Genomic DNA, 15,943 nt, shown 5'->3' with positions numbered 1-15,943 from the left:
TTAATTTGTAAAAATACAAAACCAAAACAAAGCAGCCATACGTGCTTTGTACTCTATCGGACAGGGAAAATATGCTGCAAACCTAATATTAGGCCTAAGTTGCTGTGGGTCAAATTCCCCTCATAAAAGGCAACAGCCTCAGTACTGAGAGATTAAAATGTGCTGGGCTGTCACAGGGTTAATAAGTGATAAATGCTGCTAGAAAATACAGCCTTACAACAGACCTTTTAAACTTGTTAGACAAGCAGAATATTATCAGAGCTCAAAACTGCTCACAGACCATGAAAAATCCAGGCCCAGCTTTTAAGTGAAAATATCGTACAGTCCAACAGACAGTAGCGATCAGTCTAACTACGCAATATTAGAAATCATCAACGGACCATCAGCTACAATTTAGGGACCCAGATCTTGTCCGTACAGCATTTTAGTGCACAAACCCTCCGAAGTTCAGCTACATTACGGGTTGGGAAATGAATGAGACTGTAACACTTTGCAGTGTCAGGTATAATCTTCACAAGAACCAGATTTCTGAGGATTCAGGTGTATAAATGCACAAACAAGCCTGAAGTACTCCAGACAGAGTGCATTCATCATCTATGATCAGCCGTCATTCTAAAGAATACTTGAATATACTTACCATAAAATGTCAGGTACCCAAACAGAGCAGACATAAAGTAAATTAGGCAACTCAGACCAATTCCTGTGACAGTTACATACTGCATTCTGCGTTTGGATGGACTAAAATGCAAAAAAACCCAAGAAAATTAGTGGCGTTTAATCTGTATGGTGGACTATTTACCACAATGCAAGCTACATTAAAAAAAAAAAAAATAGCAGCTTGCTTTTCACGAGAAAGCATCTTCTTAATTTATGGCCACAGAGTATTGGCTGAGGTCTGTGCTGTCAGTAACATTTAGGGGTTTTTTTAAACTATTTTTAATCTGGTAATTAAAGGGCACTTTTCATGCAGATAACTAACATTGTCCCCATCTTGTAGGGAATTTAGACATACCAGATTATTTTTTTAATCAAAATTTTGATTTATGCAGCAAGATATATATTCAGAGCCAGGAACAGAATGTGGGTCAAAAACCCACTGAATCAGATGTGGCCCAATGCAGGTTCAGTTACGGCAATAAAAATTAACTAGTAAGTACCTTAGCAAATGACCTTTTTTCTCCAGATTGGCCAGGACAATATACTGACACTGGTGATGGAACCATATTTGCTACTTTTCTCTCCTGTAAGAGAGGAAAAGCCAGTACAGACTAAAACTGTACATTTCCCAAAACCATGAAAGCTACTTAGTTTGCATCGTTTGATGGCACTGACTTAAAAATAAAAATTATTCAAGATTAATTTAGGGAAAATATTACAGAAATACTGTAGCTATATTTTAATATTGCATGTGTTTTCATACATTACCTTCGGAGCTCACAATAGATGGGCAAGACTGAGGTATGGCAGAGAAAAGAGAAGGCCATAGTTGGTATTGCATAAGCACTCTAAAATAGAAGAAAAACATCTTGTAGGTTGTTTTGTTATTACAGAGGGTTGGAAAAATAGCTGGATGAGTTCAGGTCAAGCGCTGGAAGTCGGTGGAAATCTTTCCACATTAATGCTTTGAGATAAATCTCCACAACACAGAATGGCTTCTCTGAATCATTCCACAAAAAAAAAAAAAACACACAGACCTTTTCAACTAGTATCTCTTGAAGCAGTGGTCATAGTTTAGTATTTAATCACCAGGAGAGGTAATGCTGTCTGAAAGCCAACAACTGAAAGATTCCTTTTTAGCTATAGGCCAAGTACTTTAATAAAAACAGTAAGATTTTTGCAAGGGTCAATGTATCATTCATGAAATTTTCTAATAAGTTTTCAAAATTCTAATATCCATAGCTACCTGTCATATTACTGATTCCTTCGTTCTGACTTCACTATCAACCCTTCACAAAAATTTGGATACAGCATCCAGAAAATATAACATGCTTTGGCATCTAAAGTTTTAAGATAGTTATTTAATTAAAGTTGCAACCACATAATTAGTGGCCTATTATTCCAAAAGCTTGTAATAGAAGAGATGAATCATCTGGCACAGATTGCTTCCCCTGCCAACTGGAATAAGCTGAACTCCATCAAACACTTCTGTCCTGACGTAATCAGGCCCATACTGGTAAAAATATGCCACTCTCTATAGATAAAAATTAAAAAAAAAAGAAGTAGAGACAAGTCCCAAGATTCTTCAAAGCACAAAAGGCCAGAATCTCAGGGTAGATGTTTCTGGTCAAAGCAAAATCTCTTCTTTGACCTACAGATAACGTTTGTCTCACGTCTGCCTTGCCCAAGGTTTTTTTCTTTTTTTAACTCTTTTTCTTGGGAGAGTGAGGATGAATTTTGGTTTTTTTTGACACATGCAACCACGTCTCTCCTAAATTTCACCACACTACAGGCCCATCCCATGTTTATTCTTCCTTTTTTCCCTTCCTCTTCACCTCACAGAGACTGGAGTTCTACACGGTATCTCCTCTCCTGCAATCCTTGATGAGTGGTGACATGATTTAAACGCCACATTAATTAACAAATAGCAGAGCTGGCATCCAACGAAATGCACGAGATTGCATTAGGCCTGAAGAATTAGCTTCAGGTAAGAAAAAACTAAGGTTAGGAAACCTGTTCTGCCTCACAAGGAGCTAAAAGTGTTTGTACAGCCAAGCAGCGCTGACTTCCAGCTTCTTATGTTGGTTTGATCCAACTGCATCACAATGCTGACCACCGCTGCATCTGTTATTCTTTATTCTTGGGTCAGATTTGCAAAATGTTTTCATAAATGCTAACTTGGACGGCCAGCCTTCATATAAAAAAGAAAGAGTGTGACTGGATAACACTTGGCAGCAGGTATAGGAAATATTTCAGCAGCCTGTAACTAGTTTTACAGAAGAATAGCTTACCCTGGATAAAGTTTAAACCCCAATTCTTTAGCAACCACCACCCTTCTTTAAGTTTGCGTATTGTTAATAGAGATTACCTCTTTTGAAAGATGAAAGAGTTTTGCCTTACAATCCCCAGTAGAATTTGAAACCTGTAAGACATGCAAAAAATGGCATATTGAAAGAATAAGTCCAAACCACAGACATGAAACTTTTTAGTTTCTGTGATGATTAAGAAGGAATTTAAATTATAAATAATTCTGAAAGTGTTAAATGTAAAAAAAAAAAAAAAAAAAAAAAAAAAAAGCAGCATTATGGTTACTAATAAAATCATAAGAACTTCAAAACAACATGCACTTTACCTGTGAAGTCTCTATGGCACTACTCAGAGGTAGAGGACAAGGGATCGACCACTTTTTTATCATAACCTGCAAAGACAGCATATTAAAGACATTAATAACACCCTAAAAATCAGTTTAAATTTTGATCTACGTAGCTAAATATCAGACTGTTGGTATACCAAGCAGGGAGCTGCGCCCACAGTACGTTAACAGGCTTGACTGTAGATACTCAGGCCACAAGAAGGAGACTTGACAGTAGAACTTGTCAGTGGCGTTCCATCCAGCTGCTGACTGCGCACAGCTGGCAGCCTTATGGCGTGCCCGTCTGGAGGTGGGGCACCGAAAATGAGCTCTGACATTAACTGAAATACAACCAGCACTCCACAATCACTCTCTCCGTGCTCCACACCAAGTGCCCCCCGTACAGAATAGCTGCTGCATTAGCTATCCCAGGCTCGCCCCCTTAAGTAGACAAGCCCTTAACAGAGATAGAGCAGAGCCTAGGGCTAATCTTAAAAGGCAGAAACATATGGTTTGGACTAGAAAGCAAAGGAAAAACAATAAATGCAATTATTGTCCCAGAATGTCATTGGGGCTTTAGCTACACCCTGCTGGTTTAGGGACTGCCAAGCAACAGGGCTGAAAATCAAAGGGAAATTAAAATAAGAAACGTTACCTCCTTTTTCAGGAGCCCAGTTTAAAATTATAGTTGCATTGCTCCCCTCACCCTAATTAATTTCCTATTGTAGTTGCCTGGCTTTAGGGGTTGTAATTCTTTTGAAGCCTAGAGCAAACAATTAAAAACTTTTTAATTAAAGACTCAGATTCATGAGTAAACTAACATGGAAGAGAGCGCTTCTCCTGGCTCAGGGAACTACTTTTTGCCTGCAGCCAAGTGGTGTTTCCCAGAGGATCAGCATCAGATGCTCTCTCTTGTCACCGGTGCCAGAAGAAGCAAATGAACGCTACCTCCGGACAAAATGCGGGGAAAGGAAAGTGCGGGTACACAGTACGGCTGAGTCCACCGTGGCAATAACACATCTTAAATAGTATGACTAAGAACAACTCGTTACAACTCAAAGTACAGAACTAGGTAGTAGCTTACTCGACAGCAGACTGCGAACTTTGTGGAAAAGGATTGTCAGCCATGTTTCTGACACCACACCGGCACCGCTTTATAGCAGGAGATGTGTTCTTACCTGCTCACTGATCAGCTAAACTACCTCCCTCTGTGCAACGTGAGATGCAGCCTCATCTGAGGGTGTGAGAAGGGACAAGAAGATCCTGATAGTGCATAGAATCACAGAATGGTTTGGGTTGGAAGGAACCTTCCAAGCCCACCCAGTGCCCCCCCTGCCATGAGCAGGGCCATCTGCACCAGCTCAGGTTGCTCAGAGCCCCGTCCAGCCTGGCCTGGGATGTCTCCAGGGATGGTTCAGCCACCACCTCTCTGGCCAACCTGGGCCAGTGTTTCACCACCCTCAGTGTTAAAAATTTCTTCCTCATGTCTGGCCTGAATCTCCCCTCTTTTACTTTAAAACCCTTGTCCTTTTGCAACAGGCCCTGCTAAAAAGTCTGTCCCCATCTTTCTTATCGGCCTCTTTTAATTACAGAAAGGCCGCAATAAGGTCTCCCTGGAGCCTTCTCTTCTCCAGCTGAACAACCCCAACTCTCTCAGCCTGTACATCAAGAAGTTCAAAAGACAAGCAAGCAAGGGAGAGAAAGGAAAGGACCAAACACTAAAATGTGACTTGGGCCTGTACACATAGCCATGTGTGGATCCGTCACACAGGTCACTCCTGCTCCACCGCTTTCTTGCGCACTGAGCAGCGAGAATTGAGGAGCTGAGACACAGCCCACTGCTGGAGCACCACAACCATGGACACACGGCTCTGCTCTCGCCCCAGGAATCCCAAGCTCGTTGGCTAGTTGAGGACATTTATGAGGCTGAGCAAGAAAGCGAACATTTTTTTTCAAGGAGATCTCCGTGTATTTAAAAGCAGCCAGATAGGGGAAATAAAGGAGAGGCTTTGAAGGCTCTGAAGGATGAGACTTTGTGAGAGCTCTGGCTAAGGTTGGAAGAGGCTTCCTGAACCATGAAAAGGGGCATGAAGCTACAGGGCAAGATTTGGGGAAAGTGAAGTGTGTCTGGCAGTGGTGGGGACAGGGTTCCCTGCAAGCTAAAGAGCAAAGATAGAGATAAACATCGCAGAGGGAGTGCAAGACCAGACCTTTGAAGGTCCCTTCCAACCCAAACTATTCTATGACAAGCCAAACATAAACAGCTGAAGCACATTTTTCTACCATGAAATTAATACAGATTAAGAACAGATTGAAATGGAAATAAAAGGGGATAAAAAGCACCAGGTGCATTTAAAACCTGTAATTACATTTGCCCACCTGCTTAATTATTCAAACCTGTCTGGGTTTCCCACTGTAGGCTGCTCCGTATTTCTAATGAGGTCCCAACAGAAAGAGATTTGTAAGTTGGCAGCACAGCCCAGTTAGGTGAGCGGTCATGCAAGCAGCACAGACCATCTTCCTCTGAAACTTTAAGCCTATTTCATTTAAACGTTGTATTTTGGGAATAACAAACATTTGGTTTTAAGTGGAAAAAAACCCTAAAACCTAAAGAGATATTCCAGTGGAAACAGGTATTTTAAACCCTCACAAAAAAACATTGCTAAAAGATAAAGGCTAAAAATGTTCTAATATTGCCAGTGAGGTTGCTTTTCCATATCTTGCAGAGGAAAAAAAAAAGGAATCCCTTTACTCCAGCAGTACTGACAGCGCTCAGCAAAGAGGGGCTCTCTGTGCATAACATCATCATTACATATGGCAGGTTCCCAATCTGCATCACATTTTGTTCCGGGAACATGAACAAGAGATTTAGAAAAACACCATCAGGAATCATTAACACCTTTGTTGAACAAGCTACCAATAGGGCTGTCTCCACAAAAAGAAAAATCTGTCTTTACTCTTCACCAATATTCCATATAGCAAGAGGGGAGGCAATAAAAAAGAATAGTTTAACATTTAATTTCTTTTCACTTAGGATTCAGGTTAAAAAACTTCCAACAACCAGAAACAAAGAGTGCTCAGGACCTCACAGAATCTGCCTTTGAATGGTTACATACATACACTTTTTATTTTTTCCCCCAGTTCAGCCCATCTCAGCGTTTTCACTTTTTTGCAAGCAAGACCCACAACCAGCAAACTCACTTTAAAGGCCAAGATGCTGAAGCACAGTGAGGAGATATTAATATTTGACCTGTGGAAGCCCCACGGCAAAGCACAGAGAACAAGGAGTCGTCTCTAGACCTTCTGCGCTCACTAGACCACACTGACCAAGACATATGCTGCCTATTGTGCTCATCTTGTCTGCAGGCTGTATTAAAACTGTCTCTTGCTGGCAAAAAGCTGAACAGATGGTATGCACTTGAAAACGCACAGAATTAGCGTATATGCAAAATATAATTGTATTACTTCCATATGAGTAACACGGTTTTCTTCTGGAACAAATTAAAACATATCTGCCATGCAGAAATTACCATTGTGCAAACTAAAAAACACCATTTCAACGGCACATATCACACACCTCAAAGCATTAGATATGAAAACTAAATCACAGTTAATGCCTTTGAGTTTCGGTGCCTAAAGAAGTCAGAGAGAATTTTCTGTGAAAAGTATCAGTTTTCTTTAAATATCCGTAACAGCTTTAAAAAATTTTGATCTCAGTTGAATTTACTGTGGCTGCTTCTTTGTCATTTAACAAACAGCAAGCACACAAATTTAGCCATTTATTAAGGAATCCAATAGTCCGTGTACTCCTTCGTTTACTTTCTATCTACATTTTTGACAGAAAATCACAACTAAGCTGTAGCTTAAATCATCCCAGCTTGACACATCCGCACACAAGTTTTGCTCACACGCTTGCCTTTTCTGATCCCAAACTTGTTTTCAAATGCATCCACCCCTCACAACAGCTTTCTTCAATGACATGATAGACATTTCCACTGAAATCCAGGAGCTGAACTTGTTTTAAAACTCCTGCAACTAGCCAAAGGTTTATTTCAGCATCATAGTTAGTGGGTTTTCTTTTTTGCTCTTTTTTTTTAAGATAAATTTTAGGAGAGAGGTCAAAAGTTAAGGTAATTTATAAATATTACAAATGAATTTCCATTAGCTCTGGAGAGGCTGTGGCTGCTCCTCAACGCCCAGCTTCGGAAGAATCCTTCCCAAGGTCCTACAAACACTGCAATTCTCCGGGGATACCCCAGGGAGATGTTTTGACAGCTTTGAAGTTTGGTTTTATCACATGGTTTAGCTCCTAATGGATTGCCTTGGTCTCCTGGATGGCATGTTTGTTCAACTTGCCTTCAACTCTGTTTATCCCTTTGTAAACCAGGTATTAAATGCAAGTCAGCGCAAGCCAGAATGACAGGGGAGAAAGGGGATGTTTTTCCAGCCTCCCAAAGAAGATTCTTGTTTCTATACCCGGATGATAGAGTGCGAGTTGCTTGGTTGTACTGCATATCACACATGTGCATTACCACACTTTTTTTCCCCCTGTAAAAAGAAATGTAGCGCAACTCAAAGGCATGTTTTCCCTCTTAGATCTGCCTAGCAGGTCTCACTTTTGATATTTGGAAACATCTACCTCACTGGGGCCTTGAGAGGGTGAACATCAGGGTCAAAAACTCTCATATGGCTCAGAGAAAAGAATTTCTCCTTTCAGCGGGAAAGAAGAATAAGGTCATTGACTTATTAACAGATCTTGTAAACTGTCTTAATGAAGTTCTAGTTTTCTTTGCCTTTTTTTGAACTCTGTCACTCTGTTCTACATAAAAATTTAATTTATTTGGAGTATATTAAATTTTCTTCTGCTCTAGTTGCAGTAAGTAATAGTTGGAAGCTAAGAAAACAGAATTCCATTCCATTACTAGTGGGGAAACGAAAGTATACCTGCTAGCTTCCTTCAATGCGCCATCAGCAAAACAAAAATATTGTTACATTTACCAGTCCAAAATATAATTGTTTGAAGTCTTTTCACGCGCTTGAGAGCTCATATACATTTCCATGCCTCAGCAAAACAAAACGTAATCTGTCCAAGCAAGCACATACCGAACTTAAGGAAAGCTCTACATTTCACATAAAAAGTTAAGGGGGAAGGGGAAGACAATTCTTTTCAAAACAGGCTTACGAAAACATTCAAACAATAAGAAAAAAAAATAGATAAGCCGTGCACAGATTTTTAACTTACCACAAGAGCAAAGTACACCATAAAGAAAAATGATAAACTACTTGTGTAGCCAAGAAAGCCTGTAAAATAACAGTAAAAATAAAAGAGAATTTATAAGGAAAGCGATCCTAATGTACGGCTAAAGCTTTACATTTTAGGCATGTTTTCTATTACAGCGCTTGGTATCTGGGGCTTAGGACTCAGAATAACAACATTCCAACTGCCTGTCAGAGATCATTTATGTAGTTTTGTAGGGCAGAATTAGAACTGGCTTACCACTAATGGCATGCTGTAAGTAAATGCAGCTCTTTAATGTTCTGCTGTAAAGATTTTATTTTAGTATTGCAGACAAAATACTACTGCAACCCAAGTAATAGGTTAACTAGGCAGGGCTGGAAGGCAGAACACGCTACAACAACTTCAGTAATCCCCACCATCAGCAGCCCCCTGCCAGTTAAAATAAATAAATAACCCATTAAGGTTTTAAAGTCTTCAACTGTAATTGCAACTGAAGTAGAATAATATTCGCTTCTCTCCTTTAATTACTCACCAATTTTAGGAAGAAGCGCAAGAGGAAAAACAATGCAGACTGAAGTGAGCAGCAGCAGCAGCCTCCCATCGAGGTACCAAGACCTGTTGGAAAATCTGTTTATTACTGAGACAAAGCTCCGAGAGTCCTAAAAATGTTCCACTTTAAAACTGTGATCTTGGACAAAATAACCACTAGGACAAGAAAATTAAATGATTTCCAGTCATACACATGCTACTGACATGAATTTGCATTCCTAGTTCCTATATTGTGATATAAAATAGAGTTCCCAGGTAATGAGGACACGGAGCAGCATCCCATAACGAACCAGCATTGCAGGCGACGTTCCGTAGGAAAGTGTCTGTGCAGGCCAGGGGTCTGACATGCGTCAAGTTTTTTCTCAGCAGCACAAAATGCAAATCCCTGCCTTGATTCAAAGCGATGATCAAGAGTATTGAGTACTCTACAGATTTCCAATAGAAGCACTTATATAGTACGCTACATATATCTTGAATTGGATTACACGGGGTTGAATATTTACTCAACTGGAAGAAACAACAACATTAATTCCCACCTATGGCTGAACTTCCCTTCCAGTTTATTAGTCCTCCATGACCTTAGCTCCTCACCACTTCCAAGAGGTGTGACACAGAAAGCTGAGCTACCAAACCTATTTGTTTGGAAATTCAATATGTTTTCTGAACGTACCAACTTTCTCTACTGCTCAAGTTTCATTACAGCTATCACACAGTGTTCAAACAGCAGAAGAAAAGAAGCAGTGAATCAACTTTAAGTGAATTTGTCCAGAGGTGACAGAAGAAAGAACAGCCATAGAGGACTTTCTTGTCTTTAACTTTGCACAAAGTGACCACTCATTCTTTGCAGACATCCACACAAAAATTAAAGAACAAAAGGGATGGAAATGATGATAGTGAAATCTGCTGTGTTTATACATAAAACTGTTCAGATTAAAAAAAAGCATCTTAGAGGCACATGAAGTCTTAATGCATTTAAAATCTACTCCAAGTATCAAAATCTCAGCTCCGTGCTGAGGAAAACACAGATGTAGAAGTCGTTAAGAAACAGAAACATCTTGAGGGTGGCTCCCCCCAACTTGGTAAGAGCCATATCCTGTACTGATAAACATCTTGCACATCAGCCTCCGACATTACTACCTATAAACACCTTGGCCTTTGACCTTCAAGTTTATTTAGTCCAGGATATGGTTAGCACCTAATAAACAGGCAGCACCTCAAGTTATCATAAGGAAAGCAGCGTAACACCTGTGTTGAAGAAAAATTACCATGTATTAACTACTGTCACTCATCATGGACAGCCACTTGTGTCACTCGTTTGGAAAAATATGTAATATAAATGAACAGAGAAATGTCAAGGTTGAGGGCATCTTCGCCATATCAAAAAATCAAAGTGACCCTTAAGTAACAATGTCTGTATTAAAAATTACTCCAAATACATCATTCTTCAAAAAAACTTTATTACTAGCCTAGGTCTGCTACAACTACAGTGAAAAAGCAACTTTGCCAAGATCAGCTCCCTGCTGCAGCATCCTACATGTTAACAACATTTAGCATTCACATATTTTTAAATTTTTTCTTTCTTTCTAGTGTGGTGGATGTTCAGATTAGGAGGAACAGTATCACGGCAGTAGCAAAAGCATGATGAATTTTGCATTATGTGTAAGGTTCACCGAAATGTCTCAGATACGCACTTAAACCTCTGGTTTAAGTCTCCCGATTCTACGCGTGCAGCAAATCCACAGTTGCCATCACAGCTCAAGGGCTCGGGAGGCCAGAGAAAAAAAAATATTTGGGTTACTTCATGGTAAATGAAAAAACATTTGTGGGGAGGGGGGAAAAGAGAGAGAAAAATAGCAATGAGGTGATAGGAAGGAGGAAAAAAAAATTGTATACTGATTAATTTTGGAATATCAACTCTTTTATTTAAAAATATCTCAAAAAAATTGAATAGTGGACCATTTGCTGGTTATCAAAAACTGTGTCCATTTTTTTCGCTGAATGCTGTTGTAGAAATACACTATTTTCCAAAGGCAGAATAAATGTTTTGATACTGCCTTTAAAATCAGCTTGATCTGCAAATGTAATCCTGGATGATAAAAGCGTTCCAAGTATGAAATATGGAATATAAATCCTCGACTCTACTGAAAACGCTTTGGCATGCAGATGTTTCTCCTCCCTCCCCCATATTTTAACTAAAAGCAGACATTTATTAATCGCTTTAATTTCATTCCTGAATGCAACAGGACAAGAGATTCATATGTTCTAAATTAGGATCTTACTCTCAGTCCGTATCAATTATATAACACACAAGCAAGACAACTTAATTGCGTCAATCAGAACCCCCTGACAGGGTCATTAAATGCTAACAGAGGGCTCACAAATTACAACTTTTTAACACAATCCTCATTTGCGACTATGTTCATGTCATCAAAACTATGTGGAATTCTTGTTACGCAGACAGACTGAGACATCTCAACTCCAATTAACAAGTGCTCGTATTGTATGTTTTTGTTTTTTAATAAAGACACGAAGATGTATTATGCACCGGCTCTGAGCCTTTCGAACATGTGCACACCCGCTAACCTTTCGCTATGAAAAATAATTCAATGCGTAAAACATTCTTTAAATGGCTTTCCCAAAAGTGTGCTTTGGGATGGCATGTGCATATAAAATATATTTCACAGATAGTTTAACTGACACTTTTGATACAGTCTAACTACACTTAAAGACAAATTCTGCACCCAAAGGAAAGTGTATCAGATGCTACAATGACTCAACAGTTGCGAAACCACATCTGGAAACAAGTGGTCTGGTTAAAGAGCTTTAATCAACCTAGTCAATATTTATGCCTTTTGCATAAATAAGTTGCTACTTAGGCTTGATATTTGATTCTCTGTTTTAGCTGAACAATTTCCTTCATTTTAGAAACTCCTGTTATTAAAAATGCTCTTAACGTCTGCAAAGAAATACACGGAAACAAAAAGATGATGATCTACCATAGCGATTAGTATGGCAAAATATATGAAATATAGATGTGGGCATATAGAGAAGGTGAGCTGTGTACATGCACCTGGAATACCGCTTGACAACAGCATTTAAAACATTTGCTTGGGAAAAGAATAACAAAGTCAAATTGTGTCAAATAAACATTTCTCTAGGGAAGAACTCACAGTAATAGAGGCAAATCCAGGACGAGACAGACTGACAAACAGCTTGAGCTGTGGTTAGCATTCCTATGGACAACTCCAGCTCTTTCTGAATGCAAAACTGAACTTCATTCCCATCTCAAACTGTACCTTTGTTGGGAAAAGTCACTTTGCATAAACAGAGAGGACATAGACTTAAAAGCAAGTGACATTATATACTAAATTTGGGGACAGACAGACTGGAACGCACACGCAGCAGATACAGTAGCGGGCTCAATGCTGCTGTGGACGAGGAGCGGAGTTCAAAGTCGGATGTTGAAGGAGAAGGTGAGAACACCCAGACGAACAGCTGGCAATGGCCACAGCTGGAAGAGATACATTAGCAGACTAAAAACATATTATTGCAAGGGCCAGGAGGGCAGAAAGACAGAAAGCGAGATTCCCACCACACTTCATTTCTCAAAATGCGCATTATAAAACAGAAAAGTCATAAATGACAAAATATAACATGAACTCAAGTGCCTTTAAAAAACTAATTTCAAACTTTAAATTCACACGCAACATCCAAGAGTAACAAAAGCACCACACAGTCTTGAGACAGTTTCACCACATTTCAATCCAGAGAAGTTTTGAGCTCAAAACATCTGAAAATAGCAGTTTGGAAAAACAGCTGTGACAATCTAAGACCCACTGTCATGAGCAACAAGAGCACCGGCACAACCAGAACATGACGTTTCAGTGCTGAAGCTGCAATGTTTGTCTTAGCACAGGCACAGATTTCTTGCGAGACTTCTGACAGAAATCTGAGGGACACACTCCTCACATACAGCTTTATAGCTCAATTGCGAAAAATAACTTCTTTACTGGGAGCCAAGTTAAGCAATTATAATAGAAAGTCTGGAAAGCTGGCGTGCTTCCCGAGACAAGCCCAATTACTGGAGCAAGACAACAAAATATTTAAATGTAAATGTCTGCCAGTTTTTGTACTGTGGTTTTGAAATATGTGAAGTGATAACATGACAGAAGTATAAACGTTTCTCCTCCTCTCCCTCCTGTCCCCTCCTGCTTCCCCTTTTAAATTTTTACAGAAGGGGGATTTCTGTAGATGGAGTTTTGCCACTGACTTTAAGGTCATCTGATGGGAAATTGCCATGAAGAAAGAATCAGGCTCTGTGTGTGCGCGCTGTGGATGCCAAATACATTTCATATCCCAAGAACCCTTGTAAATAACTCATTTTTTTTTAGCATGTGAGATCAGAGGGAGGTGTCAGTACCCATCTCTTTCAGCAGTCCTGAACCACTTTCTTCTTCAAGACAAACACAGGATGTTTGAAGCACTTTTCCTTACCCGCTCTCATCTCCACTTAAGAACCCCGCGACAGCTCCGGGAAGTTCAGATTTAACAATTAAAAGATAAGATGACATAGCTGCAAACAGAAGCAGAACAGATTTAGCAGAGGAATATCAATATCTCGGGTTGTAACAATTAGTATGGTTATGACTGGAACATCTCAGCTATATTTTAGACACCGTGGCACCAGAATCAGAATTTATTTTCTCATATAGGTCTTTTAAAAATAGCTGCAAATCCCTGAGTGTTGCACTGATGTTGGCTAATGCCTCCAAAGTGACTGTTACGATGTGAGTCTTGAAACGAGGAAAACATAATACAAAGGACTAAAAGGTAAAACAATATAAAATACAGGTCTGACCTTTTACCTGGGAATACGGACCTACAGGCTTGAGAGAGACCACAGGCTGCAGCAGGTCTCCTCCCTCTTTACTCTTTATAATTGTTAATGATGAGAGTAAATAATCAGATTTGTTTCTATTAACAGTTTGGTTATTTTTTAGAGACTCAGTTTTCATTGCTGTTCAACTGCTGCTGTACTAAATCAAAGCAAGATGGAAATATTAAAAACAAGAATGGGACTTGAAAGGTTCTTGATCTCCTGCGCGGTTTGGCCCTCGGGGTAAGAGGATGAGCAGGGACAGGTCTCTGCTCCCTGCGCCAAACCCACCACCAAGAACATCCCAACATCATCAACTGCAAAGCGATACGGGAACCGCGAATCAAAAGAGAACTGGTGAATTATTCTTGTAGACGTCTCAACTTGGAATTAAGCATTTATAATTCTATTCAGAAGCAAGCAATGATGCAGACACAAAAATCGAAATGTTCCTTCACTGTATCACTTTCCTCCTTTCCTATATAAAATGATGAAAGTCATAAATACAAGGGTTTTTTAAAGTCGCAACTTATACTAACCTGACATCTTCATATACTGTTTGTGTCACTTTTTTCTTTTACATGAGCAGCAAGTATTTATATGAATCAAAAACCAGCCGAGAATTACTCAGGAAAACCAAGCTTTACAAACAGCTTCAAAAAATATCAAAGCCCACATAAATCTGATTTCCATCCTTCAGCAGCAAGTAATTTTAGTAACGTGCCAATAAAAGTTCAGTTACATTTAAAGCTTGACAAAAAATCATCTGTTGTATTAAAGTTTTACTGTTCTGTATTAATCAATTCTTTGGAATTTTACCACAGTGTGTCTATCAATGCTTTAAAACTAGAATATAAATTTTAACAAGGTAAACCAGCAAACTTCCATAAGCTGATTTTTTAATAGGTTTGTTTGGGTTTTTTTAAAAGAAATGTTTTGGACCTTAAAAAAACGTGTGGACTCAAGACACTGCTGTACTACAGCAGTTAATGCTAAATTTTGAAGAAAGGGAATGTGGTCCCTATAAAGAAAGCAAATTCATTTAATACAAAGTGACATCTACCTACCACAAGGTTAAATTAAAACCATTTGGCAGGTCACTAAATAAGGAAATATTCACTTCTTCATAATTAGAAGCTCTGTTTTTTTCCAATATTCAAGTATATTTCCCTGTTGACATGTAGCTGTTGATTGTGTCCGATGAAGTATTTATCTCCTGTCCTGATTTTACTCTCCCGTTTGCATACGCAGAATGTAGATTCAACTACAGAGATTTTTACAAAATTCATATTTATAAATTATGAGAATTTGTAAGTAAATTAACACAATTTCTCACGCTAGGCTACAGGCAGATGAGTATTTCACCTTAAGCACAGACAGATTTTAAAATAATTAAATGTGGGGGTGAGAAGGAAAATTCCTCTAAATTACAATTCAACTCTATTTGCCCATTATCCTTCTTTCTTGTATTATACAATAGTTTATACAGAAGCAAGTCAGAATTTTCACGTATTTGTGTCCTTCGGAAAGATGTTAAAATTAGTCCTTTTGCAGCCTCAGCTGCAGAAAGCTTCAAATTAATTTCCAGCTCAGATTTCCCCCTAATCTGCAATCTGTCACTCTTCCCTCGCTTTCCTATTAGCCTCTGGCTAATCATTTGATCACTTATCCTTTGTTGCGCGCCTACTCTTTGTTTTTAAAAGAGGAGTCCTATTTCACTGAATTCCACTCCTAAGTAAGGAACCAATCACCCACCAAGGAACTTGCACATGCTCAACATTTGTGAGCATCTTTCTTCCTTTCTCCCGGCATATGGGAAACAATCTCGCATCGTAGGATATTATTTTCTCCCCCAGTTTATATTTTCTTGTTTGTTGTAGAAGAAAATAAATAACACATAATCTTATTTATATCCGGATGCTTAATAAGACATGAATCTCGTACATAAACCTGAGCAGGATGCCGATGCTAAATGCAGTTTAAGTCAAAA

General features: G+C 39.1%; 1 protein-coding gene across 2 annotated transcripts in view; it reads right to left on the bottom strand.

The window, feature by feature from the left end:
• The window catches only part of SLC38A6 (solute carrier family 38 member 6), a 39,699-nt gene that overhangs the window by 6,015 nt on the left and 17,741 nt on the right, over window positions 1-15,943 (bottom strand). For both annotated transcript variants that reach the window (XM_065635285.1, XM_065635287.1), the window contains exons 6-12: window positions 13,572-13,650; window positions 9,061-9,143; window positions 8,532-8,590; window positions 3,290-3,355; window positions 3,026-3,079; window positions 1,426-1,505; window positions 638-738 (exon numbers count right to left, since the gene is read on the bottom strand). In XM_065635285.1, the coding sequence (XP_065491357.1) occupies window positions 638-738; window positions 1,426-1,505; window positions 3,026-3,079; window positions 3,290-3,355; window positions 8,532-8,590; window positions 9,061-9,143; window positions 13,572-13,650 (522 nt within the window). The remainder of the gene's footprint in view (window positions 1-637; window positions 739-1,425; window positions 1,506-3,025; window positions 3,080-3,289; window positions 3,356-8,531; window positions 8,591-9,060; window positions 9,144-13,571; window positions 13,651-15,943) is intronic.

The sequence above is a fragment of the Caloenas nicobarica genome, chromosome 5 (genome assembly GCF_036013445.1).
Source record: "Caloenas nicobarica isolate bCalNic1 chromosome 5, bCalNic1.hap1, whole genome shotgun sequence".
Taxonomy (NCBI): Eukaryota; Metazoa; Chordata; class Aves; order Columbiformes; family Columbidae; genus Caloenas; species Caloenas nicobarica.
Note: the sequence above shows the minus strand (reverse complement) of the source record. Positions and strands in the feature narration are given on the sequence as shown.